The 24153-nt window shown below is 54.4% G+C and overlaps 8 protein-coding genes across 8 annotated transcripts; 3 read left to right on the top strand and 5 right to left on the bottom strand.

Moving 5' to 3' along the window:
- Positions 1-4324: 4324 nt before the first annotated feature.
- B0H18DRAFT_530751 (uncharacterized protein) lies at positions 4325-5501 on the bottom strand. Its single transcript, XM_048038482.1, has 7 exons — positions 5403-5501; positions 5145-5350; positions 5058-5073; positions 4955-5006; positions 4856-4887; positions 4611-4795; positions 4325-4555 (listed from the first exon to the last, which is right to left on the bottom strand). Exons 1-7 carry the CDS (start codon positions 5423-5425, stop codon positions 4482-4484), a joined length of 588 nt encoding a protein of 195 aa, XP_047891021.1. The 5' UTR covers positions 5426-5501; the 3' UTR covers positions 4325-4481.
- Positions 5502-8137: 2636 nt separating this feature from the next.
- Positions 8138-9663, top strand: B0H18DRAFT_1086002 (uncharacterized protein; the record flags this gene model as incomplete). Its single annotated transcript, XM_048031977.1, has 6 exons — positions 8138-8304; positions 8517-8652; positions 8843-8956; positions 8996-9185; positions 9238-9446; positions 9475-9663. The coding sequence occupies 6 exons, from the start codon at positions 8138-8140 to the stop codon at positions 9661-9663; spliced, it is 1005 nt and encodes a 334-aa protein (XP_047891020.1).
- A 1202-nt stretch (positions 9664-10865) lies between these two features.
- B0H18DRAFT_530716 (transcription initiation factor IIF, beta subunit-domain-containing protein) lies at positions 10866-12608 on the bottom strand. Its single transcript, XM_048038481.1, has 3 exons — positions 11686-12608; positions 11383-11628; positions 10866-11319 (listed from the first exon to the last, which is right to left on the bottom strand). Exons 1-3 carry the CDS (start codon positions 12355-12357, stop codon positions 11047-11049), a joined length of 1191 nt encoding a protein of 396 aa, XP_047891019.1. The 5' UTR covers positions 12358-12608; the 3' UTR covers positions 10866-11046.
- A 390-nt stretch (positions 12609-12998) lies between these two features.
- B0H18DRAFT_1121148 (cytochrome-c from the OXPHOS pathway) lies at positions 12999-13564 on the bottom strand (the record flags this gene model as incomplete). Its single annotated transcript, XM_048034282.1, has 5 exons — positions 12999-13007; positions 13067-13132; positions 13213-13330; positions 13386-13485; positions 13549-13564. The coding sequence occupies 5 exons, from the start codon at positions 13562-13564 to the stop codon at positions 12999-13001; spliced, it is 309 nt and encodes a 102-aa protein (XP_047891018.1).
- A 1514-nt stretch (positions 13565-15078) lies between these two features.
- On the top strand, positions 15079-17821 carry B0H18DRAFT_1019343 (Mis12-Mtw1 protein family-domain-containing protein). The gene is made up of 8 exons (XM_048029442.1): positions 15079-15328; positions 15386-15407; positions 15641-16162; positions 16216-16435; positions 16519-16590; positions 16646-16916; positions 16967-17353; positions 17377-17821. The coding sequence occupies exons 1-8, from the start codon at positions 15206-15208 to the stop codon at positions 17383-17385; spliced, it is 1626 nt and encodes a 541-aa protein (XP_047891017.1). The 5' UTR covers positions 15079-15205; the 3' UTR covers positions 17386-17821.
- A 239-nt stretch (positions 17822-18060) lies between these two features.
- Positions 18061-19550, top strand: B0H18DRAFT_1019339 (DHHC palmitoyltransferase-domain-containing protein). Its single transcript, XM_048029441.1, has 7 exons — positions 18061-18093; positions 18149-18426; positions 18475-18535; positions 18642-18693; positions 18746-19036; positions 19097-19144; positions 19200-19550. Exons 2-7 carry the CDS (start codon positions 18226-18228, stop codon positions 19336-19338), a joined length of 792 nt encoding a protein of 263 aa, XP_047891016.1. The 5' UTR covers positions 18061-18093; positions 18149-18225; the 3' UTR covers positions 19339-19550.
- Positions 19551-21771, bottom strand: B0H18DRAFT_1019322 (uncharacterized protein). The gene is made up of 13 exons (XM_048029440.1): positions 21614-21771; positions 21437-21554; positions 21284-21387; positions 21190-21224; positions 20944-21116; positions 20876-20883; positions 20763-20827; positions 20599-20707; positions 20319-20479; positions 20245-20260; positions 20147-20195; positions 20060-20094; positions 19551-20006 (listed from the first exon to the last, which is right to left on the bottom strand). Exons 3-13 carry the CDS (start codon positions 21331-21333, stop codon positions 19805-19807), a joined length of 903 nt encoding a protein of 300 aa, XP_047891015.1. The 5' UTR covers positions 21334-21387; positions 21437-21554; positions 21614-21771; the 3' UTR covers positions 19551-19804.
- Positions 21772-22334: 563 nt separating this feature from the next.
- On the bottom strand, positions 22335-22931 carry B0H18DRAFT_1121145 (uncharacterized protein; the record flags this gene model as incomplete). The annotated part of the gene is made up of 5 exons (XM_048034281.1): positions 22335-22581; positions 22641-22675; positions 22729-22777; positions 22828-22843; positions 22895-22931. 5 exons carry the CDS (start codon positions 22929-22931, stop codon positions 22335-22337), a joined length of 384 nt encoding a protein of 127 aa, XP_047891014.1.
- Positions 22932-24153: the final 1222 nt, after the last annotated feature.

Here is a 24153-nt window from a genome sequence, read left to right as displayed (position 1 = left end):
CGAAGACTAACCGATGATTGCTCCATAAAGGCAGGTTTCCACAAACCTGCGTGATTAGTCTTAATGTATTGTGAGCGACATACAAAGAGAGGCCGTCTTACGCGCTTCTCAATGCAGGTATTACTTCCGCTGGAACACTTGACATTGTGTCCTAGAGCGCGGTGCGACGTGCAGATTCTGAGACGTCGACTCATATAAGTATGCTATGCAGCGTGCCTAACGTGCTTTCGGACACCATTGATAGGTTGTCGACAAGGTTTGCGGATGTACCCGTCTCATTGACGGCCCTCGAAATCGAACTGATCAGAATTGAAAGACTCTCGATGATTCCCTAGCGCTCGAAGCCGCGTAAAGGGGGGTTCCAAGGCTCCAAATCTTTATCTGCGCCTTCCGCAGTGTACGAATCCCCTGCCTCTATTGGCACCATGGACCTGAACCCGAAGCATACGGATACGGATCCAACAGATTAGAAGTCCTGAACGGACGGAATAATCAGCGTTGCGTTTGAGATCATATCAATCTGTCACAAACGCTCGGCCGCTATCAGGTACTTCTCGAGACTTGAGCTTGAGGGCTGCTCTCAAAGTAATCGGCACACTCAAGTCGGGGCGCCCACGACTACCGTCATAGTCATCCTCGCTCGGTTTGGAAGGCCGTGCTTGTTCGCCTGCACTGTCCTGTCGACTGTGTTGATTGTTGAACGAACGAACATATGCATGGTAGGTCAAACAACGTACATGATGAGGGTTTTGTAGTTATTTGCTGTAGCTTCTGCGAACTATCAAGAGATGTAGATGGACGCACATGAAGTCGCAACAATCAGTCTTCCGCAATGAACAGCATCGACCACATCCAGACTGCGGATGGTGGCATGAGCTACGTTAGTCGATGACACACGTCCGAATCTGCTGGATTCTTTGATAGACCGACATACCTCCAGTGATAACTCACAGGGAAGGTGTGATGAAGCGGAACGGTGTGAGCAAATTCGAACTGTAACCGATACGCAAGTAAACCGCATGAACGATGAGAACTGACTAGCAGACGCCGCGGCTTACAAGAGTTATTCGCAGCGGATCTTGTCAGCAATTGGACCGCAGGGGGACCCTAGCCTATGACACAGCGAGCAGAGTTGGGTCGCAGCTGACGACCAACGATCATAGGATAGGGCTCTGCGGCAACTTCTGTAATCTGGTGCCGGGGCCGTCAAGTGCATACATCGAGAGTTAGGGGTTTGAACGGGCCATCGCAGCTATAATTGATGTTGAACGCCTACCAATCCAAGAGTGAAAACTGTGGGAGGGAAGACAATCAGATGAACACGCATCCGCCATTTAATCGACGATCCGACTTACCTCCATTGATGTACGGTAGGTAGTTGGATGAGACAGAATGACGTGAGAGCTAACTCAAGATGACATGGACAACAGTTGATACACACCCCGCACACTCCATGAGAAGTGATATACCGGCGAACGCGGTGAGCGTCGTTTACAGGAATTGGGCGACCTGGATCGTGACCAGGGGTGTCTTGAGAACAGTTCGGGTGGGAGAACGGGAGAAGGTCTGAGGGTTAGGACCGCTGTCAATGCGACGCCCCTTGACTTTGGTTGTAATCACTAGTTAGCCTGTGCTTCTGACATGGCGTGCCAATGTATGCAAAAGAACCTTGAAGCGCATCCTCCTCCAGCGCTCATCTCTTCTCAGGTCTCCGGCAACGCCCGGGTTCTTTCGCCGCTAGTCTGTTTCAATATGCGGGTCGAACACTGGTCGACTTTTTGGCGGAGTTACATAAGCAGGTCGATCTCCGAAACGCGCGTGTAAATCTCGCCGCGCGCGACGCGTCTGAGGCGACGCGGTCGTCTCAGTGACTTTCACTTCCCTTGCGCTTCCCCACTCTCTACATACAGCCATCCACGATTCTACGATTCTTTGAGCTCCCGCTCTGATTGCACAGCGCCTTTTCGATAGGCTTGGCTCGCCCCATGACACTATGTTCTGCTGCGGCATCGCTTCGAGGAGCCTACACCTACCACTGCTTGTCATGCTCGACAAGATCAACGTGACCAAAATGAGGGGATGTATGAACTCGTTACTCCGGAGTACCGATGCAAGTGTTCGTTAGCAGCGTACACTGGTGAAGGCGCGTGACTCTATAGTCACTCTGGTCGTCTGCCGACTTGTGCGCCCGCGGCTTCCCTAACTTCAGCGAGACCGACATCCACTGGTGTATTCCATGCTCCCGTCATATTGACATGGTACGTGATCTGCCCTGACCACGACGAGTGCAGAACTTGGAGGTGGCAAGGGTAATGCAAAGACTGGGGAGGGAATGAATAGTGAGGTCGAGCACAGCGAGCACGAAGGTTTGAAAGCGAGGTGTGTGCTTGTTTAATGCGTCACATAATCTACTTTCTCTGCCGGTGCCCCTTAGATCTGTTGATGAACATTTTAGCACATTGCGTTCACTCGCCTCCTCACTTGTTCACTTGCCTCTGGCGCATTTGCCTCGCTCATCTGGTCTTGCCCGTTTCCCCGCCCACTTGCTCATTCTATCGACTGCCCGCTCGTCTAACGACTTATCCGCAGCCACTCGCTTTCTCACCTGCACACTTGTGCCCACTCGCCTTCACAACTACCTAATTGTCTGCACTGTGCCTACTCCCGCAGCCTCGATGACATGCAGTGCGTAGGCACTGTTCTTGGTATGGCACTGGGCTTGTCTTCACGGACGCGCTCCCCAAGACCCTCGAGGACTCTAAGACAACCGAGGCGACTAAGACGACGACGTGGTCACGCACCGCCGCGCTGCGCGAGACGCACATACCGAGCAGACGTGTGCGGCTCGTCTCGTTTGACTGGCAGGAACGCACACGGCATCGGCGCGAGTACGGCCATAGACCCCACCACGACTTGGACGACCGAGACTGTAAACGGGACAGAGAACGCGAGCGGAATCCTTGCCGCCTCGAAGTAGCCTCACCCCATCACATCTACGCTCACCTACGCAAGCTCACTGCACCCTCCATCGAGTCCCTCCGAGTCCCTCGACTCCGTTCCGTCGCCCATTGACCTGGATGGCCGCATGACCCCGCAGGAACGTACGGTGGCGGTCCTTCGCATGCGGCGTGCGAGCCTCGCAGACTCGGAGCGGCGCCGGTTCAAGGAGGAGCGCAAGTGGGCGCTGAGTCAGGGAACTTTGTGCACTCGCTTGCCCGAACATCCATATCACTTGCCTGCCCACTCGATAATTGCCCGCACATCTAACCGAGCCGATTTCGTACTGTAGTACTTGCCCCGGGCCGTGCACCCAGCCACGCACGCATCCGACCATTCTTGGCTCCTCGCTGGTCCGTTCATTCACCTGTCCGCTCACTTCCTTCATCCTCGCAGCTCACCTAGTCATATATTCAAATGCCTACTCCTTCTCATCTGTCCGCTCACTCCGAGTATGATATCTACCGCGACTCACTACAGCAGCATTCAATAGACCCCAATATGATGTTTGTACGTATTGACTACCGTACGACGACCGCATTACGAAGGAGGGTCTGAAGCGGTATTTGACCGCTGTAACGAATTCGCGCGAGAGCATGACAAGCCGTTCAGTCATACTGTAAGCACTGGCAAGTACAGTTCAATCATATCTGCGATGGATCTATGACCAGCCACCGGCAGCCTGGCCGTGCCCTGCCGTAGCCACCGGCATCGCTCGGCTATCACAGAATGGGTCCTGGAGGAGTCGAGCGGTGACGAGGGCGCGAATTGAAGCAGACCCATATACGACCGCCCTCCCCACTCAACAAGGTCGTGTTTAGGGTCTGCCTACGGGAGACTAGACACACAGCGACGCGAGGTGTCGTCGCTCGGGTGGAATTGGCGTCGCCGTCCGTCATCCTCGTCCAATGCGGCGATATCAGCCTGGCCATGCCCGTGGAGGTCGATGCACTCCCGGGATGACTGGTCTGATGTCCTCCGACACTTCGTAGACCCCGGCCGGCGGATAGACTTCAAGCCTATCTCGACGACGCCGAAGGGGTGTGTGTTCTGTCTCAGGCTGCCGCCCTTCTCCAGGCTGCAGCTGCATCAAAGCTACTGCGTGCACAGGCTCGTCTACGGATAAAACCTCCCTTTTCCCTCTCATTCGTCCGACGGCGTCTGCCGTCATCGCTGCATCTCACTCCGAGCGCTGGATTCGCTCGTGCCTTTTCGCCGGTTCTATTACATCGCGCGTTCGCTCTTCTCTGTGTTTGCATCCCGCTATTCACCTATCGCACGCCCCGAACCTGGACCGTCCGTGTTACTGTGTATCATTATACCCTCCACGTCGCTTTCGTTCTTGTTCTTCTACACGCTAAGTTATACACAGCATCTTTGCAATGTATATTACGATCACAAGGGACTACGACGAAGGCGTGTGTATTTTTCACTCCATACATAGCACAAAGACCTCTTGTTATCCGCTCCTTAGGTCGCAACAGCTATGCTGTAGCTGGCAACCATCTGGGGGTGTCATCAGTGGCGTCGTTGCCTCCTGTCTCCGTTTGATTGTCACCTAATGCCCAGTTTTAGCCCACCTCCAACTCGAAGTAGTAGCAGGATGAACGCACGTGTTTCTTCCTCGTCTCTGAGAGTGCTACCGTCATGGAACCTAACTGTCGAAACTTCGATGGCAGGATCAGAAGGCCCATGGCTCCCAGCGGATGTGCTCTGAGATCCTATAATGATGTCATCCCCAGACCGGGACAACTCGCGCAAATTGATCAAAAGCCGAGTCACCAGGACCAGTTGGAGGCTGCCAGTGCCGCTATAACATGAGCGTCCGCAGTCGTCATGAATATCGTCAAGAACTCACGGAAAGTTCAGATCACCAAGCCAGCTAAGATTCTAAGTGAGATATCTTATCAGCCTCGAAGCTGACCAGGGTGCCGAGTATGTGTGGATTGTGACGCACGTCGGACCACATGCCAATTACACAAACGACGGTATTGAGAGAAAACATCGCACTAAGACGGTGTCAGTGATCGTCGACGGGTATCACTTCAACAGTTACGTACAGGAAGTAGACATTTCCTGGATGGAATCGACGTTAAACGTCATTTTCAGTTCACCATACCCTATGCGTAGCGGAAAATAGTACTGACCATCTCTGAATAGAAGCCAAGCGATGAACGCGACCATAGTCGCGTTCTCCGTTGGATTCTGACACAGTGGAATGTGCATACCCACGTTGCGATGATGAGGACTATATCGGCCAACACGGTGCCCATCAGTGCCATGAATGTCCCTTAGAAACAAGGCAGTGAGGCATGGAAAACGAGTAAGCCCGTGGCTAGACCATATAGTACCTCTATCGAATCCGACGGTCAGTGGCTGATCCTCGACCGGGGAGTGTTACTTACATTGTATTTGATGTCGCGGGCATGGCCACTGATATACCACAAACCCATGAGTCTCCAGATACGACGAGCTGGTATACAGTTGCATAGGTGATGTACTTTAGAATGTATGGGTGAGGTGTCAATTCTTGGTCGAAAATACGGGTCAAAACGTACACCAATCCAACCAAGATAGAATGAGTTTAGTATCATGGTAACAGTGATCCAAACCCATTTGCCTCCGCTGACTACGTATACACGCATGGCAGTGACGGCTGAAGTGGCCAGATGATGACCCGGGATTCAGTGCATGTCTGAACTTTCTAGTGAGAGCATTCTTACCCGTGATGACGAGAGCTCCAATGAACCAGAATGCGTTGTTAGCATTGTTTGCGGCTGCACAACTGGATGCTCCATGGTAAGAAGAGTCGTTTGCACCGACACAATTGTGTATCACCCACCCCCCAAGCTTGTGTTGATAACGGTCAGCATTTGGACAGCGCTACTCATGACAGGGGCACTCACAGTCACTGAGAACATGGGTACGTATGCATTGAGGACGGTCGTGATCACAGTTCCAAGAACAGATTCTCAGAAGGAAGAATGCCGCTTTGTTGACAGAAGACCTCGCTGGCACCAAAAGAGCTCCACTTCGCTTCCGAGCGTAAGAACAAATCGTACGCAAGTAACGCTAGAGCCATGATCATGGTCAATAATGATGAATATCAGCGTACCATTGATGCACGAACCGACGATCGCTGCAGTAACACAATTTTGAATGAACCTAGAGTAAGCGATGTCAGGCATGTGCAATAGTAGGGAGCGTTCACTCACTCGGGCTCATAAGAGCCATAGCATCGGTGGATGTGAGGCTCGACATCGTGTACTGTAATGCTTAGCGAAGATATGTCAGGTTCACTGCAGCGGATCTATATACTGTCTGGCGTGGGTCTTCAAGCAGCTGGCGATGATGGTTGACAGAGTTTGTTGCATAACGAACTCAAATCGGCATCTTGCCTTGAATGTCGGTGTGAGCGGTGAGATTGCAGACCACTTTGGGATCAAGTTTATCCTGAGCTGCAGAAGTGAGAGACGGCTGGTAAAACAACGAATGCGCCAACGGGCTGTGCGTACCCACGGGCCGTGTTCCCTACTCGGGACTATCTGTCCCGTAGTACATGGAACCGCGAACAGAGTTCGTTCGCAGCCAGAAACCCACCATCATCGAACAAAGCAACGTACTGTATCGTTGGGCTCTGCTTCAGCTTCTGCGTTCTGGTACGGACATCGGCTGCTACATCAAGAGATCTGGATAGACGGTCTAAAAGGGGTTGGAAGCCTGAGGTCTTGCGCAGATATCAATATCTGTCGATGCCTGTCAATGAATAACGCGTCTGATTGGTTTCGTGCATTCATACGGTGGTCCAACATACGTGCACTGACTGAATGTAGGAGGTTTCGCAAGGCCGAACGACGTGAGAGCCAACACAAGATGAAGATGCCAGCGCAATTGACGTGTGAACTGTAGGCTCCCTGAAACTGATCAGCGAACACGAGAGGCGGTCCCTTCCTGTCAGCCTCGCGGCGGCCTAGAGCATACCGCATAGTAAGAAGTGTATCTGGATATGTTCAACAGTGGAATCGAAGCAGAACCACTTGCGATTGCGATGTGCGTGGACGCCGGTCGGGATTAGTCACCTGTCCATGTCGCAAACCAAGTGGCTTACGCACGCGAGTGTCAATGGGACCATCCTCGTACCGGATACTAGTGGACTTGAGCTCGTCTCCGTGCCAGCCCCGTGCAGTCTAAAGCCCTTCGCCATGATCTCTTCGGCAGATGCAGTCCGAGGCGGGTATTGAGGTCAGGCATCGCTATGTCACGGTGCGTCGTGCGAAAGACTTGACCACTGCCCCCGTGTCATGGTATGGAGCAGACCAGTTGACGGTCGAACACCCTGCACACATACCTAATGATGTTTTGAAGGCCGATCCCCGTGACTTCGTGGAAGCATCCCCTCGTATTTGAATATTCTAAGCCCTAGCGCTTTCGCGTTTCTCAGGCTTGCGCGCGGTTGGCATTTGTACTCTTCTGCACTTCATTAACACAAACCAACAGCTACTCGCAGCGTCATATGCGGCGACATAGCCCGGTCCTGGAGACCGTACTCTATGGCTTACGGTGAGACACTCTACAAATAGCATAGGACACACGTGCGAAGACTTACCGAGATCCTGTAGCACGCAAGCATGAGTGATGGGCGGTAGTCTCCTGCTCTCTGGCGTTCGAGGGCCTTTCGCTGGGTCGCCGGTCGCGAGAGCATGCGGGGTTGGTCACGTCAGTCCATTCTATAATGGGGGGCGTCCGGTCTCCGATCCGAGTTTGCATGACTTATCCTTACGGTGAGCACTCGGGCTTGCATTTCCTGGAGACAACGCGCATCTCTTGCGTCCGAGCACAGGTATCGGTTCATTACATGAGAACTTCCGACATGCCAGCGCGCGGCGGCAGCGGCGCGTGGTGGCTGAAGGAAGGGGCGGCGCGTGCCTGAAATGGGAGGAGCGGAAACCGGCAATCGGGATGGCGATCGAAATGGTCTTAGCGAGATTTGACTCAGCGCGTCCACGCTCAGCCACCCGCTCAGTGGGCCAGGCGATGGCATGCTCCGGCCAGACTCCAATTATTTAGGCCTCTCGTCTCAAAACCATTCGTGCCCCGCACGCTCCCCCTCCCGCAAAACTGATTCCTACCACCTGCCACCATGGACCACTTACATCCACTACCCGGTAATATCCCCGTCAACCATTTTCTTGCGCTACCCCGTCCAGACCATGGCTTGGCCGAGGCCGGCACACCCGACACTTCTACCCTCGCTGCACACGATTTCGATGTCGATACGCGTACCGGGTTTATGCCCCCGCGCCCTCTGTCTCGGCTTCCTCAAGAGTGGGAGCCATGGGAGACAGCACTAGACGAAGCACGCTCGAGCAGGCTCCAGCTCGCTGACAAACCAGACTTGCACCAGAGACACTGAACGATCTGAACGTTGGCGCGATGCGTCAGACAAGTGAGTTGCTGTTGTCACCGCACAGATCACATCGCTGATCGCCTTGACAGCTTCCAATTCTCTCTACTGACAGCTTAAAGCGCTCCGAAGTACTTCTCCGGCGAGCGCACCATGTCCTCGCATGGGTTATGCACTTTTATATACACTCGCTGCCCGTATCCACGAGCGAGATCCATATCCCCCCTCCCGTCACGCTCCCCCTCCTCCAGGTCTCTGCGCAGCTCCAGCTCCCGCCATACTCACCTACTCGGACGATGTCATCAACAACTGGGACTACATCACTCCTCCCACCTCTGCGTTCCCACCGCGCCCGCCCGCGCTGGACAACCTCCGCTGCCAGACGCTCTTCACGGAGACGCGCGACGAGGAGGAGTTCTACCTCGCGTCTCGCGGATCGAGTTCCGGGGCGTCGAGGCGCTCACACTCATGCGGGCCATGATGGACGAGGCCTTTCTCGGCGACGCGACCGCGATCCGGCGCATCACGACCTATCTGCACACGCTCGCCGGCGTCGTCCCGAGCTGACGACCATCCTCGCCGACGTGCGCAAAGGCTGCGACCCGACGTGTTCTACAACGAGATCCGGCCCTGGTTCCGCGGCGCGGACTCGGACGGCAAGCGCAAGTGGGTCTTCGAGGGCATCGAGCTCGACCCGCCCTCGGAGAGCCCACGGAGCTGTCGGGCCCGAGCGCGGGCCAGAGCTCGCTCGTCCACGCGCTCGACGTCTTCCTGGCGTCGACCAGTACTCGCACTCCAACTTCATGGCAAAAGCCCGCCCCATGGCGCGCTCGCAGACTGCCCCACGGCGCCTGCCCGGGACGGGCGGTCCGGCCCGGCGACGGCGACGTTCAGCTCCGCGCCCGGCTCGTCGTCTGTCCCCTTCCTGACCCGCATGCAGTCGTACATGCCCCGGCACCACCGTGCGTTCCTCCGCCACCTCTCCTCGAACCCGCGCCCGCTCCGGACCTCGTGGAGACGCGGGCGACGAGAAGCTGCTGGAGGCGTACAACACTGCCGTCTCCGCGCTGAAGGTCTTCCGCGACGAGCACGTGAAGATCGTCGCGCTGTACATACTGGTCCCGAGCAAGAAGGCACAGGCGGCTGCTGGGAAGACGAAGGAGGAAGGCGCGGCGAAGGGCACGGGCGGCACGGACGCGTTCCAGTTCGTGAAGGGCGTGCGCGACCAGACTGCAGGTGCTCTCCTGAAGCCTGGACAGTGATTTAAAGCTCGGTATAATGCCGATGCTCCAGTACAGACTACATTTTGTATCATTATCTGATTTTTATTCGGGCTTTGTGGAGTGGGATGCATCGTCGTGCAAATCTATACTCGGCTGGATTGAACTACGTGTGACGGTGTGTCTACTTCTCGAAGCGGAGTCTATCCAGACACCACCGGCTTCCAAACTTGAACCCAGTAGGAGCTCCTCGGTGATTCTGAACGGAGCCATAACCGTTACAAGCCTCCTCGGCTTCGAGGGTTCAAACTTCAGGGGGAGGCTGGAACTTGGCTGGAACTGGAGCTGCAGCAAAGCGCGCGCGCGTGCGTTCATTACGACGCTGACATAAGCAGGCGATCCATGCGTTCTGGTGTGGCGCTGCGCTCCTCAAAAGTCTCTCACATACTGTGACCATCTCTGCACCCACCCACCTCTGCGCATCCTCCTCGACGCATCACTGCATTACAGTGCCAGTGACGACACGACCACCTCATCTACTTATAGCCCACGTTCTCGCGCCGCTGCGATCCACCCACCCAAGTTCGCCCCCACTCTGCCTCACCACTAGGCCGTCTGTTCTGCACGTTGCTCCCTGAACTTGAGCGATGGCGTACGCAGCACACGCGCGGGCCTCCCTCGGCCTCGGCGCCGTCCGACGGATCGCGGACGATCACGGTGCACGATAGCCAGCCGGGCGAGGAGGGCGCGGGCCCCGACGGCGGCGAGGAAATCGGGCGGCTCCGTCTCCGCGCAGCCCCCAGGAGCCGGCCGCGGGTCGTCTGGAGGGAGGACGTGGTGGATAACGAAGGCGCGGGGAAGAAGTCGTCAAAGAGTGCGTCACATCCCTCCTACCCCGCACGGTGGAAGTAATATTGACTGAACTGCTGCCGTCGCGCTAGTCTGCTGTATCTACCACAAGCCGAAGCCATTGACGAGTCGTCGTCTGAGGAGTCGCCGACTCGGACTCGGACTCTGGCGACGACGGGCGCGCGCGCCTTGCGAACCGCCGCCGGCACCACCATCACCACCACGGAGATGGGAGCCCTGACGGGCAGGCGACGCGCGACGGCGATGGCGGCGGCGTCGTGCACGAGCTGGAGACCGACTCCGACGACGTGAACGTGTACGAGCGTCAGCCCAAAAAGCCGAAGAAGGGCAAGGCACCCCAGAGAGGCTGACTGCGATGAGACGTCATGCGCACAGACGTTCTGATAACGAATACTGGTTTGTATACTGCTGTCAAGGGTCTTTACGTTGTATACCCTATTGCCGATGTAATATCACCCTTCTGCGTCATCCAAAGCCAGGGATGTAATCAACTCGTTGTACATTGAACTAGACACTACAGCACGCATCGTCTTCGTGGAGACGCACATGAAAAATTTAGTCGGTGAATGCTATTGAATAAAATGCTATATGACTGCGTGTGTATGATGATATGCGTGCAAGAAAGCGAGCAGACGGGAATATATAAAGATACAATACCATTACCAAGTCCGGAAGCGATGCACACCAGCTTTGCACCAGCTCATGAAACCTCCTCCATATCGTCGTCATCATCATCCTCATCGAAGTCGTCGAATCTTCATCCTTGACGCCGTCACCAGCCCCCGCGCCGAAGCCGCCGCTTGGGCCGGGAACCTGCTCGGCCTTGACCTGGAACAAACAGTTCAGCACCGCCCGACAATCGCCGCAGCTAAGTGGAGATAGAACACTGACCCCCTCGCCTCTGAAGGTATCCTTGAGCTCCCAGGTGCCGTTGAACTCTCCGCTCCGGTTGAGGTCGGCGATCTCGCTGAGGACCTCTTTGAGGTAGGCCTCCGGCTGTTGGGTCCGATCGCGGAGGATCTTGATGGACCAGCGCTCGCGCTCCTGGAAGAGCCGGAAGAGCTCGTCGAGCAGCTGGTTGCGCGGCATACGCGCCATGCGCTCGAACTGGCCCTTCGCAGGCTTGGGTCTTCGTTGCTGCGCAGGATACACCGAGTGAGTACAGAACATGAAGCCGCAACCTAGGACACGTACACCGAGACTGAGCGGTGTCGTGTTCGCCACACCGCTCGTAAGCATGTTGATGTTCCCCCGACCGCCAACGCCCGCATCCTCAATCCGCATGATCTGCTTCCTCGGCGTGTTCGCCGCGATCGTCCGCATCTTGAGCCGCTGCCTGTACCTGTCACTGAACATCGGCCGCAGGTTGCACTCGTGCTTTACCCGTCCTGTGAGGACCGTCGTCCGCGCGCGGGTGCCCGGGACAGGCGGGGGCTCCTTCTCGCGTTCGGCGATGACAATCTGGTTCTCGACCGACTCCTGCACCATGTCCAACTCGTACACGTCGCCCTCCCATTCGTTCTGGCCAGGGTGGTTCGGGTCGGGCGGGAGCGCGAGGAGGATGCGGGGCGACTTGCCCGTTGCGGACTTTGCGTTGTGGAAGACGCGGATGGTTGCCAGATGGACATTATCCTCTCTGATAGATAGCCAACGCTCCATGAGGTATCTTGGTATCTGCGAGAGGGATCGGGTCGTGACGGAGGGCGCGAGGTCAGCCAAGACACGCACTTTTACTAGCCACACTCTCCCATTGCCGCTGTCCAAGATTAGGGACTCGTCTGGGTCAGGCTCAGTCTCCGCATCTTGCGAAGCCTGAATGGAGTCGAACTGCTTCTTGTCCTCGTCCTCAACGATAGCCTCTTCCATGATTTTCAAGCAGATTCGCTCGGAGCGTCACGTTCAGCAGATGTACGGATGCCCAAGCGGTAGGGCGTCGGCAAGGAGGCGAACTAGGCTAATGTACGTTTCCCGCCTTTTCGGTCGAACGTAGGTTGTTTAGAGGTGTGGGACACAATGAGAGGAATCTTTTCAGACGACTCAGACAAGCAACACCTCGGTGGTGGCTGAGAACAAGGCGAATGAGTGGCCCGAATTGGGCAGCCCGTTGTTTGGCGTCAAGGCCTTTGGGCAACAAAGCCAAACACGGCCACATACGTAACGGGAGCTGGAGGATCCGAGTCCGTGCCGTGACGTCAGGACAGACGCGACGAACTCCAGCCACCGAACTGACTGGAACTCTGTGCTACGACAGGGCATTCACTCGGGCTCAACATCTTCCGCCGCCCCATACGGACTTGCGCGTCGTGCGGGTGTACACTGTAGATACTTCGACGGTTTCGAGGTGTTTGATGATTGGCGGCGCACACCAAAGTTCAACAGTCACGCAGAACAAAGTGAGGAAGAGCGGGGTTGCGCAAACAACTCTGTAGTGTGGTCGTCTACATGCAATAAGACCAATGGTTGCGGTATAATATATAAGGTCCGTGATACGAAACCGATAGGGACAACTATGCGGTCTGAAATGTGCAAGGCCGTCAGTACGCTGTTGTCCGGACACATGAGAAACAGCACTGACCGCCTCCTTGAGGTGGGTGATGAGGTCGTTCCGGTCCTTCTCCTTCTTGAGACCCGCAAACGCCATCTTCGTACCAGGATGTACTGTGAGCCGGGGTACCGCCTCAGCACCGCCGCTACCTGCTGTGACGTGGCGAACCAGCGCACCTTTTTGGGGTTCTCGAGATACTCGAAGAGAGTCTGCTCCTCCCAGACAACACCCTTGTTCACGTTCGCAGCAGTGTACGAGAAACCCTCGACCTGGCCGGATTTCCGGCCGAAAAGGCTACACAGAACTTGTCAGCCGCCGTGTTCCGTACGCGTTCTCACAAGCTGCTCACCCGTGGAGGTTGGGGCCGACCTTGTTAGGCTCGCCCGCACCGAGAGTGTGGCATTGTGCGCACCGAGTCTTGAAAAGACCAGCACCCTTGCCAGCGTCACCTGAGGTTGTTCGGACTGCTTTAGCACCGCCGCAACGCACTCCCTAGTAAGGCCAGTACTCACCCTGTTGGAAAGGCATGTCTAGTGTCTAGAGGTCGTTAATAGGATAAGGGAATCAAGATATTACACGCGAGCGCGGTGACCGAGTAACGGAGGAGAGGTGTGATGACGGTCCGTTGAGCTCAAAATTTGGATTATAAGGCGGGAGAAACCGGTTCCTCCCGCAGCCAATCACAGTCGGCCGATTTTGTCCGGCCCCGCGTGGGTCTCGGTGTCCCCGCAGAAGGGCAAGGAACGCCCCGGAAGCGCTCAATTTGGACCGGCTCGGCCGGCGGCGACAGCGGGTGGCTGGGATAGGCTGGGATGCGTGCCAGTGGATCGCCCGCGGCGCCATGGCTTCACCTCGACCCAATGCTACATAACCCCCTTCATACAAACGAGCTCGTCTATACTGCAGAAAACCGTGGAAGCGCAAGATGAAGTCGGACACAGTCCGTATGTTACCCCGGAATGCCACAGGAATGACCAGTACTTGGCGGCAGCATCAGTCGTTCCTCGGGGCGCGCCTTCGAATTCGTCAGTGTCCAGAGCAGCTAGTACACTGTCGCATATAAGTAGTACGCGCTGGGAGTTTAACGCCGTACACTCGGGGTGGTTGACCTGCGAACGGACATTGGGATCGCCTGGCCCGGTCACAAGCCTGAGCCCGTCCTACGGTGGTAACGATTCTGACCGGAGTTGTTACACAATCGTCTGTCAGACATTCAAATGTATGCGCTCACTACTGACGTCTTGGGTGTAGTGCAATGTTATCATTTGGTAAGCCCTCTCAAAGTACTGTCTCCATGCTTACTTAGCTATTGCAGCCGTGCACAGTACTGTGACTACTAGTACCCCGAGTGGAAGAGTTCGGTGCGCCTACTCAGGCTGTATGTAGCGGCTGTACTTTGTAGTACGTGTGAGCTGACACCACTGCTTACGCGTTTGGCCAAACGTTCCAACTTCCCAGCGATAAATGACCACGACAATCACTTTCCGTAAGTGAAGATGTCTTTTCTGCCTGTTAGATGAGTTGATTACAGTCATTGAAGGTCGACGCTGTTGCGGGCATACCCTGCTGACGCTGCAAGGAATGTAGTAGTCAGTACTCATTTGTACCGCTAGTAAGCACAAAGTCATCATGCGCATATGCACTGTGCGCCATTACGCAGAGCTAGGTCACGCCGATCCTCATGGAACTTGAAGCTTGAATGACTGAGCCAGGCCGGTGCTAAGTACGGTACGCAGCCTCGCGAACGAGGCAGCGGTGTTTTATAGTTGACGACATTGTCGTCAGTTCTGTATTAAGAAAACATCGTGCAATCGTACGAGGGATAAGCGTATATGTGCAGACTATATATATAAAGAGCACGCACGTCAGAAAATGCAGACCAGAATGGTGAACTTTGAACTAGTGAAGCACCTGGATCCACTGGTACGTCGTCTATGTCGCGAATTCCGATCGGCTTCAGGTGGCAAACTGCCGCTTGCGCGCGTATCATGTGATCACGCGGACGCGTTGAACGCGATGCGTGGGAGACCGCTTCGGGCTCCGCCGACTCTGTTTGTCTTACGCCCCCACCATCGCACGCGTCGGCGAACGCGTCCTCCGTCGACCTCGGTCTCAAGACCCACGGGAACGACCACCTACATACACGGAACGCTAGTTGTGGACTCATGCATGTCTCGGGCCGTTGTGGAAGTGCAGATGATACCCAGCCATTCGCAGCCACCACCATCGAAGCGCAAAGGAATCGATGATATGAATCCGTTAGGGAACGCGTCCAAGAAGCAGAAGAAGGAGGTGCGTGCTTGTGTTGGCTTCGCTTTTGACGCGTTGTAACTTAATTTGTGCGCGTAGAAATCCACAAACAAACGGAAACGTGAGTGCTTTGTCTGTGCGTTCAGTGTTCCGTGGGAGTGGCCTTCTTCGCCTGTCAAGGTTAAATGGCGGGTGACATACATCCGGAGGGTGCAGTAGAGCACGACAGGGCCCAAGGCGGTCCGGTCACAATCGCTCGCGCGAACGCGAAAGCGGTACGCGTTGTATGACCGATCGTATCTGGCACACTGACGCGTTTCATAAATGGACGGAGACTAATCGTTTGTCCCTCAGTCAATGGCGAAGAGCAACCAGGCGGCCTGGTCATTGTACGCGCACCCTCCGTACCCTCCGAGCCCTTGCAACGTCCACCCTCGCGTCAACCTTCATCCCAATCCCGCCCTGGCGAACCCTCCAAACCACCATCGAAGAAGTTCCGTGCAGATGGCACCACGACGGCCGCACGCCAGCTCGCGAAGAACAAAGACAGACAGGTCCAGTCTAACACACGCGCTGATCCTGAGGTTGACGAGGACGTGCGGCAGATGCAGTCCGAGGCGGACACCCTGCGGCGCAAGTCGCATGCAGCGGAGCAGTCCATGGGCACACTTAGTATGCCGAAGACACCCAACCGACAGCAAGCGCCGTATTCGGAGCGGAGGGGCCGCGACGAGCAGCAGCCAATACCGGAGCAAGAAACACCACAGATCGAGCGGAATAGGTTCATGCGTGAGGGTGGGTCGAACCACAGGCGGAAAAGCTCGTTGACACGCGGGAAGCGGATCAGTTCAAGCTACGAGGCGACAGGTGTCATATGTGAGTAGCCATCGCATTGTTCTGTCACTGACATCGCTGATGCTGTGGCCCAGCACAACCGCACACGTCCGTGTCTGGCTCGAGCTTCTACAAACACATCGATGGCGACCTACCAGAACCGGCACGGGCACGACAACTACTCATCTGGTGTTCACATCGAGCGATGAACCAGTCGGAACAGCCCGACGCGTCGTCTTCGAAACGGCGAGAGCCGAAGAACTCTGGAAAGGACCCACCACCGTTGAGCGCGAACGACGCACAGTTCTTAAGCGGGTGCAGGAGAACGTGATCAAGATGTTGGCGGAGAAGCGCGTTGACACGAATGTGTATGAGGCAGCGGATGCGGGAGACACGAGGCCGAAGAAGGAGAACGAGCAGAACGTCAAGAACCGGGCGCGTGAGATCCGGTTCAATGCCCACAACCAACGGTTTGTTTTGTGTCTGCCGTTTTAAATAATGTGGCTAATGGGCACTTGCGGCCAGGATGAAGGCGGAGGAAGATGCGTGGATAGAGGTCACCAACCACTATAATGCCTTTCGTATGGAAGTTGCTGCCGAGTTGGACAAGGCTGCATCGACCAAAGCTAAGGGCAAACAACGGGCTGTACCGGCAGATGACTGGGATATCGATCCTAGAGACCTACCAGATCACTTCGGAGGGAAGGGTGGCGTAGAGCTCGCACGGAAGCTCGTCAGTGGAGAGTTCGCACAGCAAGACCCGTTGAGCAGACGGCTGGACAGTCTGGAATACACGGTACGCAGTGATGCCATCCGCGCTCTGGTGTCATGCTGACTTTTGAATAGATCGACCGGGTGCATTCCCTCTCAAACTCCGCACTGGAAACCACGCGCATAGCGGAAACAGATCTAGATCGTCGCTTCGCGATGCTCAACATCTCACTAGCCACTCGCTCTCAGCCCGCACCTACCTCATTACCATCCACGTCTGGTGCCGTGTCGTCCTACCTCCCACCCAGTCTCTCCCGACCACCACCCACAACCGACCCACAAGAATTGCTACGCGCATTGTCCCGAATCGATGCAGACCGTCCACAGAACCAAGTGGGCGACGCAGCGCGACGGGCTGTGAGGGAGGTACAGCGTGCCACCGATGCGCCTGGCGGGATGACAGAGAGACGACTCACTGCAGGCGTAGCACCTCCCACACCACGCAAACCGCCAGGTACGCCCGTCGAGCAACAACGCCAGGCAAGGGTCGATGAGCGTCGCCTGTGTCACCCAACATCTCAACTTTTATTCGTGGTCGGACTGCGTCGGTTACGTGTCGTCTTCACTTCCTGTCTCGGTTTGTCCTTAACCATTCATTGTTGTCCGCTGTGCTCCATCTGTCGGCCCATTTTGTCGTCGTTGCTCTCTGTACACCCTAAAGCCTCAAGCTAAAGCCTTATACACCCGTCCCGCAGAGTGTGCGCCTCGGCTCGCTAGGACCTGAGGAGAGACGGTTATGTATTCCTATTGAATATTCTTCTCTCTGCCTCCATAACCTGGGCTGTTGCCCTGCACACCGCTATCCTAGGTACCTTCGTATTTCTTGGAGATGTAACAAGCTTCGTAATGTGTAGTTTTGAAGTGCATTGCGAGCAGGAACGCATGGCTGTGACACGGACGCGTCCAAGTCGCGCCTCCCTTCCGACACGCGTCTGCGGCGGAGCGCGCGTTCACAGTGACTTCACGCGCAACAGCTCCCACCGGGTCCCCTCAATGCACTGGCTGCCCGTCTTTGCTCTGTTACATTTCTCAATATAAGGCTCTCCAACCTCTGACCCAAAATATCTGCATGATTTGCGCACAACGAGTCTTTCGCTGCTTTCGGGCCGTCGAGCGTGTCGGCGACAAGATCACAGGCGCAGCAGGTCCTGTATTCGTCACTCTCGGGGTCGTCTTGCTCTCTGTCGGTGCCGGGTGCTTCTGTGAGTTTGCTACTGTAGAATCGAGAGTCGGGGACCTGAAATGACATGGATATAGTCGAAGTTGTCCGCCCGACTCTACCTCTGCCATGGCTCACGACGCCCATCTGCGCACTCATCGCCTTCAACCTGTTCATGCACTACTGTTGGGTGTGCATCGTTCCTCCTGGGTTTGTGATTGACCTCCCACGAGAACGCGGGTCTGGGTGGCTGTGGGCGAAGCCGAAGTCCAGAGGGGGTCCATCTACTGCAGCGGGCGTACGATGGAGTGAGGAGGTGAATATTACGACGGCCAGTGCGACGAGGTGTAAAAGGTGTAAGGTGCTGAGACCAGAGGTGAGTATATGCTACCAAATTACGATGTGGCATTGCTGAAGGGAGGAGAGAGCGCACCACTGTCGAATATGCAACAAGTGCATTCTGAAGTATGATCACCATTGTCCCGTACGTCCGTATCCCAGCCTGTGATCCCCATGTTCTGAGATATCTGCAGTGTATGCATTCCATAGGACATGTGCATCGTCTGCATTCCTAAGCCATACTGTCTGTAGGGGTAAACCAATGCGTCGGTCTCTACAACGAGCGACATTTCGTGCTCTTCCTGTTCGTCCCTCTACCGCCTGCTCTTGTTCATTCTCACCATCTCCCATGACAGTGTCTACGTGTCCATCGCCACGTTCTGCTACGCTGCCTCCGGTTGGCGGTGCGTCTTCGCCGCTCTCGGCCTGTCCGGCGACGACCCTTGGCCGTACTACTCCCCGCCCGTGTTTGTCATCGCGACATACGTCCTCTCCGTCGTGATGTGTCTCGCGGTGACCATCATGACCTCCTGGCACATATGGGGCATCGCGTGCGGAGAGACAAGCGTGGAGAGCGCAGACCACGAGCAGTACCGCCAGACAGCGAAGGGGCGTGGAGAGACGTTTGTGAACTCGTATGATCTCGGGTAAGTGTACATGCGGTGTGGTGTTGTAACGTCCTTCTCACTCGGCGGCTGGCTATGAAGAAAACGGAAGAACCTTGAGCTGTTCTTCAACGTCGGCCCGGATGGATAGTAAGTGCCGCTCTGTCTTCACCCGCATACAGGCTCACACCGGTCGTTCTGGCAGCCCGCTGTACACCCTGCTGTTCCCCTTCCGCATAGAACCGTACACAGACGGCAGGTCGTGGGCGCGGAGGCCTGGATATGAACGCCATTCGGGCGTGCGAGAAGGCGAAGAGCTGACAGACCCAGAAGACGAGGAATAGTACGTAACTGTGATTCTGCTCCATTTGTTTGTGTGAATTGTGGTGTCACCGCAGTGCATGTCATGAGCTATATATTGATCGCAACAGCTTACGGTATAACACATACGCGGAGGGACAGTCTGGATGTGACTGAGTTGAGTCGTTGACGTAGTCATCTGGGAAGCATTCACACCGCGGCCACGACTCTAGACACCACAACATGTAAGTATTTTTCTGGTAATCACTTCGTAATCCGCTGTCTTCGGATTTGCGGCTCATTGTAAGGCCTTTCAGTATTATCCCATCCTGTATAGTACAGTATTCCTACCAGACCTATTTCGACAAGGTAGTCATATGCGAGATAGCGGCCCGCTTGGTGGACATCGAAGAAGTCGCGGCGCAAGTTCTACTTGTACAATGCTATCGTCACCTCCAAGCAGTGTATCGATTGATTTCGTGTCCACTGGCTGGTTGAAGCGACTTGGAGTCAGTCATCGGATATGTTTCCTGATGAGGTAGTGGGTAAGTGCGGATCGTCGTCTTCCACAGGAGCGTCTGCGAAAACCACGGTCGAAGACTTGGCCCGTGAAGGTACGTCCAGGAATCCCGACGTCCCGTCCAAACCTCCAGAGGTGTAAGCCGCTTCTCTGAGGTTGAACAGCAACCGCCAAAGAAAGAAGGCGGACAAGCTGCACGTCGTGTTTGAGCACACCAGGTATGTCAAGCAAATGATGTCACGCACGGATAGATCAATAGGAACGTAACAGTGTCGTCACCCTGGAGTGTAATGGCAGTCAGCAATTGAGCTGGCAAAAACTAAGTCGCGTACCGTGAAAATGAACAAGAACAGGTCAACGATGTTGAGAATGAGCATAACTCTGCAAGCGCGCTCAGAGGACGATACGAATATCAAAGGTTCATGCTCACACAAAGTAAGCCGTTCCTACATTCGAATGAGCAATCTCACGTAATGTATAATAAGCTTACATAGATGCGCTCACCATCTCGCAGGAGATACCAACTAAGAGTTGGTTGCGGTGGCCAATGGTCGCGCAGCCTGAACTTCACCACGTAAAAGGTGTTCCTCCAGGTCGTGCCAATGACGACGACGTCGGATGCTATCGCGCATATACGAGAGACGGAATCCACGTTCGGAAGGTCTGATAGCCGTCGTCTTGAGTCGTCGTTACTCGGTAACTTACCTGACGTGGACATAGCAACTTACCTCTGTAACACAATGTGTATGAGCCTACGAAAGTTGGGCAGTCCGGAAAGCCTTACTGTATGAGGAATGGTAAACAGACGACAGGGACGAGAGCGAAGGACAGTGTCAATGAGGTGAGGACCCAGTTTCTGCTAGTCACAGCGTATACACGCATAGCTGAGATGACTGAGCCACGTCAGTATGCAAGTGTAAGTGAGGAAATAACACATTGTCGACGTACTCGCAGTCAGAAGCATGCTCATACCGAGTATGGCATAGTTGGATATTGCATATAGGATAGCACATCTATGTATTGTCAGAGGAGGGTCTAGGCGACATGTGTGCATACGAGACCTCTGAACCTGGCGATGCAGGGAGTAAGGGCATACTCAAGGCATGATTGGAATGGAGGGACTATTCACCGCATCATAAGGTACATGGCATCCCACAATTAGCGGAAAGGAGGACACCACAAGCCCAATTAGAGTGAGACGCATTAGAGCGAAGAGCAGGTAGGCTGCGCGAGGTAGCTTCCGACTCCAGAAGACTTGTATCTCCTTGTCAAATGTCAGGACACTGTCATAGATGATCAATGCTGGAAGCAATTGAATGATCCTTAGTGAGTATGCGTTCACTGGGATCGTAGTATACGGTGGTATTGAACGTACCAAGCGGCGCAATGGTTATGTAGTTTGAAATCAAACTGAGGATGTTGTTCATTGAGTCTTCTACTAGCGGTAGGAAGCACGACAGTGTGCTTACGTGCTCTCGGCGAATACAATGGCAATTTCGTTTGAGTCTTCTGTTGGCATGTTGTAGAAGACCAGAAGGACGCATGCGTAGGACGATGCGCAGTGGCATGGGCTCTGCGCTGTTGAAAAGGCATATATGTAACCTCGGTGTATCGCAACTCACTCTAGATCAGTCTTAGTCAAGCTGATGCAATTGTGCATGCGGCAGAGATCAACTACCGAAGGCATTGCGGTGGGTGCTGATGATCCGGATGGAATGGGCGCGCTATCATATATCATGACTAGGATGTTGGAATGATCAACATGCACCCGTGATTGACTTAAGTCATATTTGACGCACCGGAGGTCGCCTGCTGTCGTGCGGTCGGGTCTGGGTGACCGTATCAATGGAGCGGACGAGTCACGCATCTCAGACACCGCATTGCGTATACTTGCAGTGTCACCTTGCAGCACAGATTGCCGGATTCGGGGGAACAAAAGAAAGTCATTGAAATTCCCTGTAGCTTGTCTGCTAAACCAAGGCAAGCAAACTGTAGCATGAATTACGTCGTCGCACCGATCGGCTTGGGAGCTGCTAAGGTTGAACGCAGACGCTGGAGGAGCGACCTAGGCTTTTTACTGTCCATATGGCGCTGAGTACCTCGTTCCACCCTCGAGTTCTATATGACGTGAGTAAGCACGCAGAGTACTGGTGGTTTGTAAAGGCCCATATTCGACGAGCGTGAGCAACTTGAAGGTGGGGACAGCAGCTAGGCTCATCACGAGTACGAGTATTGTGCACTGTCGAACGGAGGTCAAGAAACGTTATAGTGAAGCGATCGCCGAGCAGTAGTCATCTAGATATCACTCCTGAACATAGTCACTGGTGCACCGATATGACGGGATCTGTGCTCACCTGATTAGACATTCGTTCGATCATATACTGGCAACGAGCTGCGAAGTCGTGACTGGATTCATATGCAAGGAAAACCACGCATCGTCTGCGGGAGCATGGGTCTTGCATTGTACTACCGTCTGCAAAGGTCCAATGGCATTGTTATGAACTTCAAGCAGTGCATTTATTAGCTCCTATTCTCGAACAAGTCCAGCACGGCGTCGTCAGCATCATCGGCAAAGTCTAGCCTCGGTGATTCAAAGATGTCTGGTGACTCCGGGTCTGCACCCGTTGATTCGCGCGCGAAAACCACACTCGAAGGAGTGCAGAGCGAAGGCACATCCACGAAGCCGGACGATGTTTTTGAAGTTGTAGAAGTGTAGGCCGCGTCTCTGAGGTTCAGTAATAGGCGGGAGAGAAGGAGAACCGACAAACTATTGGAATGCACTCGGTTAATGCGCTCAGTTATTCAATAAGAAGAACTTCGACGAACGGATATATCGTGGTTGACAAGAACAGCTGAACATCCTGAAGAATATTGTAAGACAAACAAGGTTCAAAGTGAAAAGTAGGTCACATACCGCGTGTGCGAAAAAGGGGATGTCGACGACGTTCAAAACGAGCATGATACTGACACGAGGCTTAGAGTCTCGCGCAAAGGCACATACTTCTACACTCACATGAAATAGAAGGTTCCTGACATCGACGTCAGTGAGTTTGCGACAACGAGCGGACAATGAGGTTTACCATCTCGCATGAGATACCAAGAAAGGCTATATGCCATTGAGTGGCCGCTCAGCCTGAGTTTCACCGCAGGGAAGGTGTTTCGCCAGGTCGTGGAAATGACCACGATGTCAGATACTATCGCACAGATACGTGAAGGCAGATCCGAGGCTAGAGTGTCTGAGGGTCTTCTCGTTCAGGCCTTGTCATACACGCGACTTGACATGGTCACAGTACCTCTGGAATGAGATTTATGAGCGGACAATAGCAGCGTAACTGCGGAAACCTACCCATATGCACCCATCCCGATGGGTACAGTACTTGACATGGACACAATAGCTCTGACGTCGAGTGAATGAGCCAACAATAGCGACACCACTGTGGAAGACTCTTACCCGAACACGCCCATACCGACGGGTACAAGGCCAAGAATCAGCGTAAATAACGTTATCACTCGATTCCGGCCAGTGGCAGCGTATACACGCATAGCGGAAACCACTATTATGCATCAGTATCCATGCAATCGAGACGTGAATCATATTAACCTGCCGTCAAAATTACGCTTAGGCCAATGGCGACATAGCTGTATGATATGCTGAAGACAAAGCAGCTGTTATGTCATCACATCAGGAAGGAAGGTCGGAACGGCATGTATGCATGCCTGAACCTCATGTTGTGATGCATTGGCATGGATAACTAGCAACATAAAACAATGAGTCAATGGTAATCGAAGCGAGGAAACTTGCTCACTGTACTATCGAGCACCACGGTGCTCGGGCATAAAGCGAGTTGTGCCAAGAACGAAACTATGAATCCAAGAATATTGAGGCGAACAAGGGCGAAGAGCAAGAGCGCGGCACGATGTAGTCCCTGACTCCAGATCAGTCGTATCTCCTGGTTGGACGTCAGGAACATGTCGTAGGCGGACAATGCTAGAAGCAATACCCATGAATGAAGAGTTGTTCTCAGACTGCGCATACAGCTCAATGACTAACCAACAGGTGCAAGTCGCCAATAGCTCAGAAGAATACTGAGAAATTTATTGAGGCGTACATAGTATGACATATTTGATGGATTACTCACCCAGATTCGACGCGAGCATCAGTGTTGTCTTCTACTGAGAATTGATGCGAGAGTGACATGCTGAAGAATGCCCAAGCGGTAGGATATGGACTCAGTACTACCATGCATCGACACCTAAGTACTACGAGTCGGTCATACAGCAACCGTGGTCGATTGTGCGGCAGTGAACTGATAGGCTTTCGAACGAGGGCGTTGTCTCA

The sequence above is a fragment of the Fomitopsis serialis genome, assembly GCF_022376445.1.
Source record: "Fomitopsis serialis strain Sig1Antser10 chromosome Unknown B0H18scaffold_57, whole genome shotgun sequence".
In the NCBI taxonomy this organism is placed as follows: Eukaryota; Fungi; Basidiomycota; class Agaricomycetes; order Polyporales; family Fomitopsidaceae; genus Fomitopsis; species Fomitopsis serialis.
Note: the sequence above shows the minus strand (reverse complement) of the source record. Positions and strands in the feature narration are given on the sequence as shown.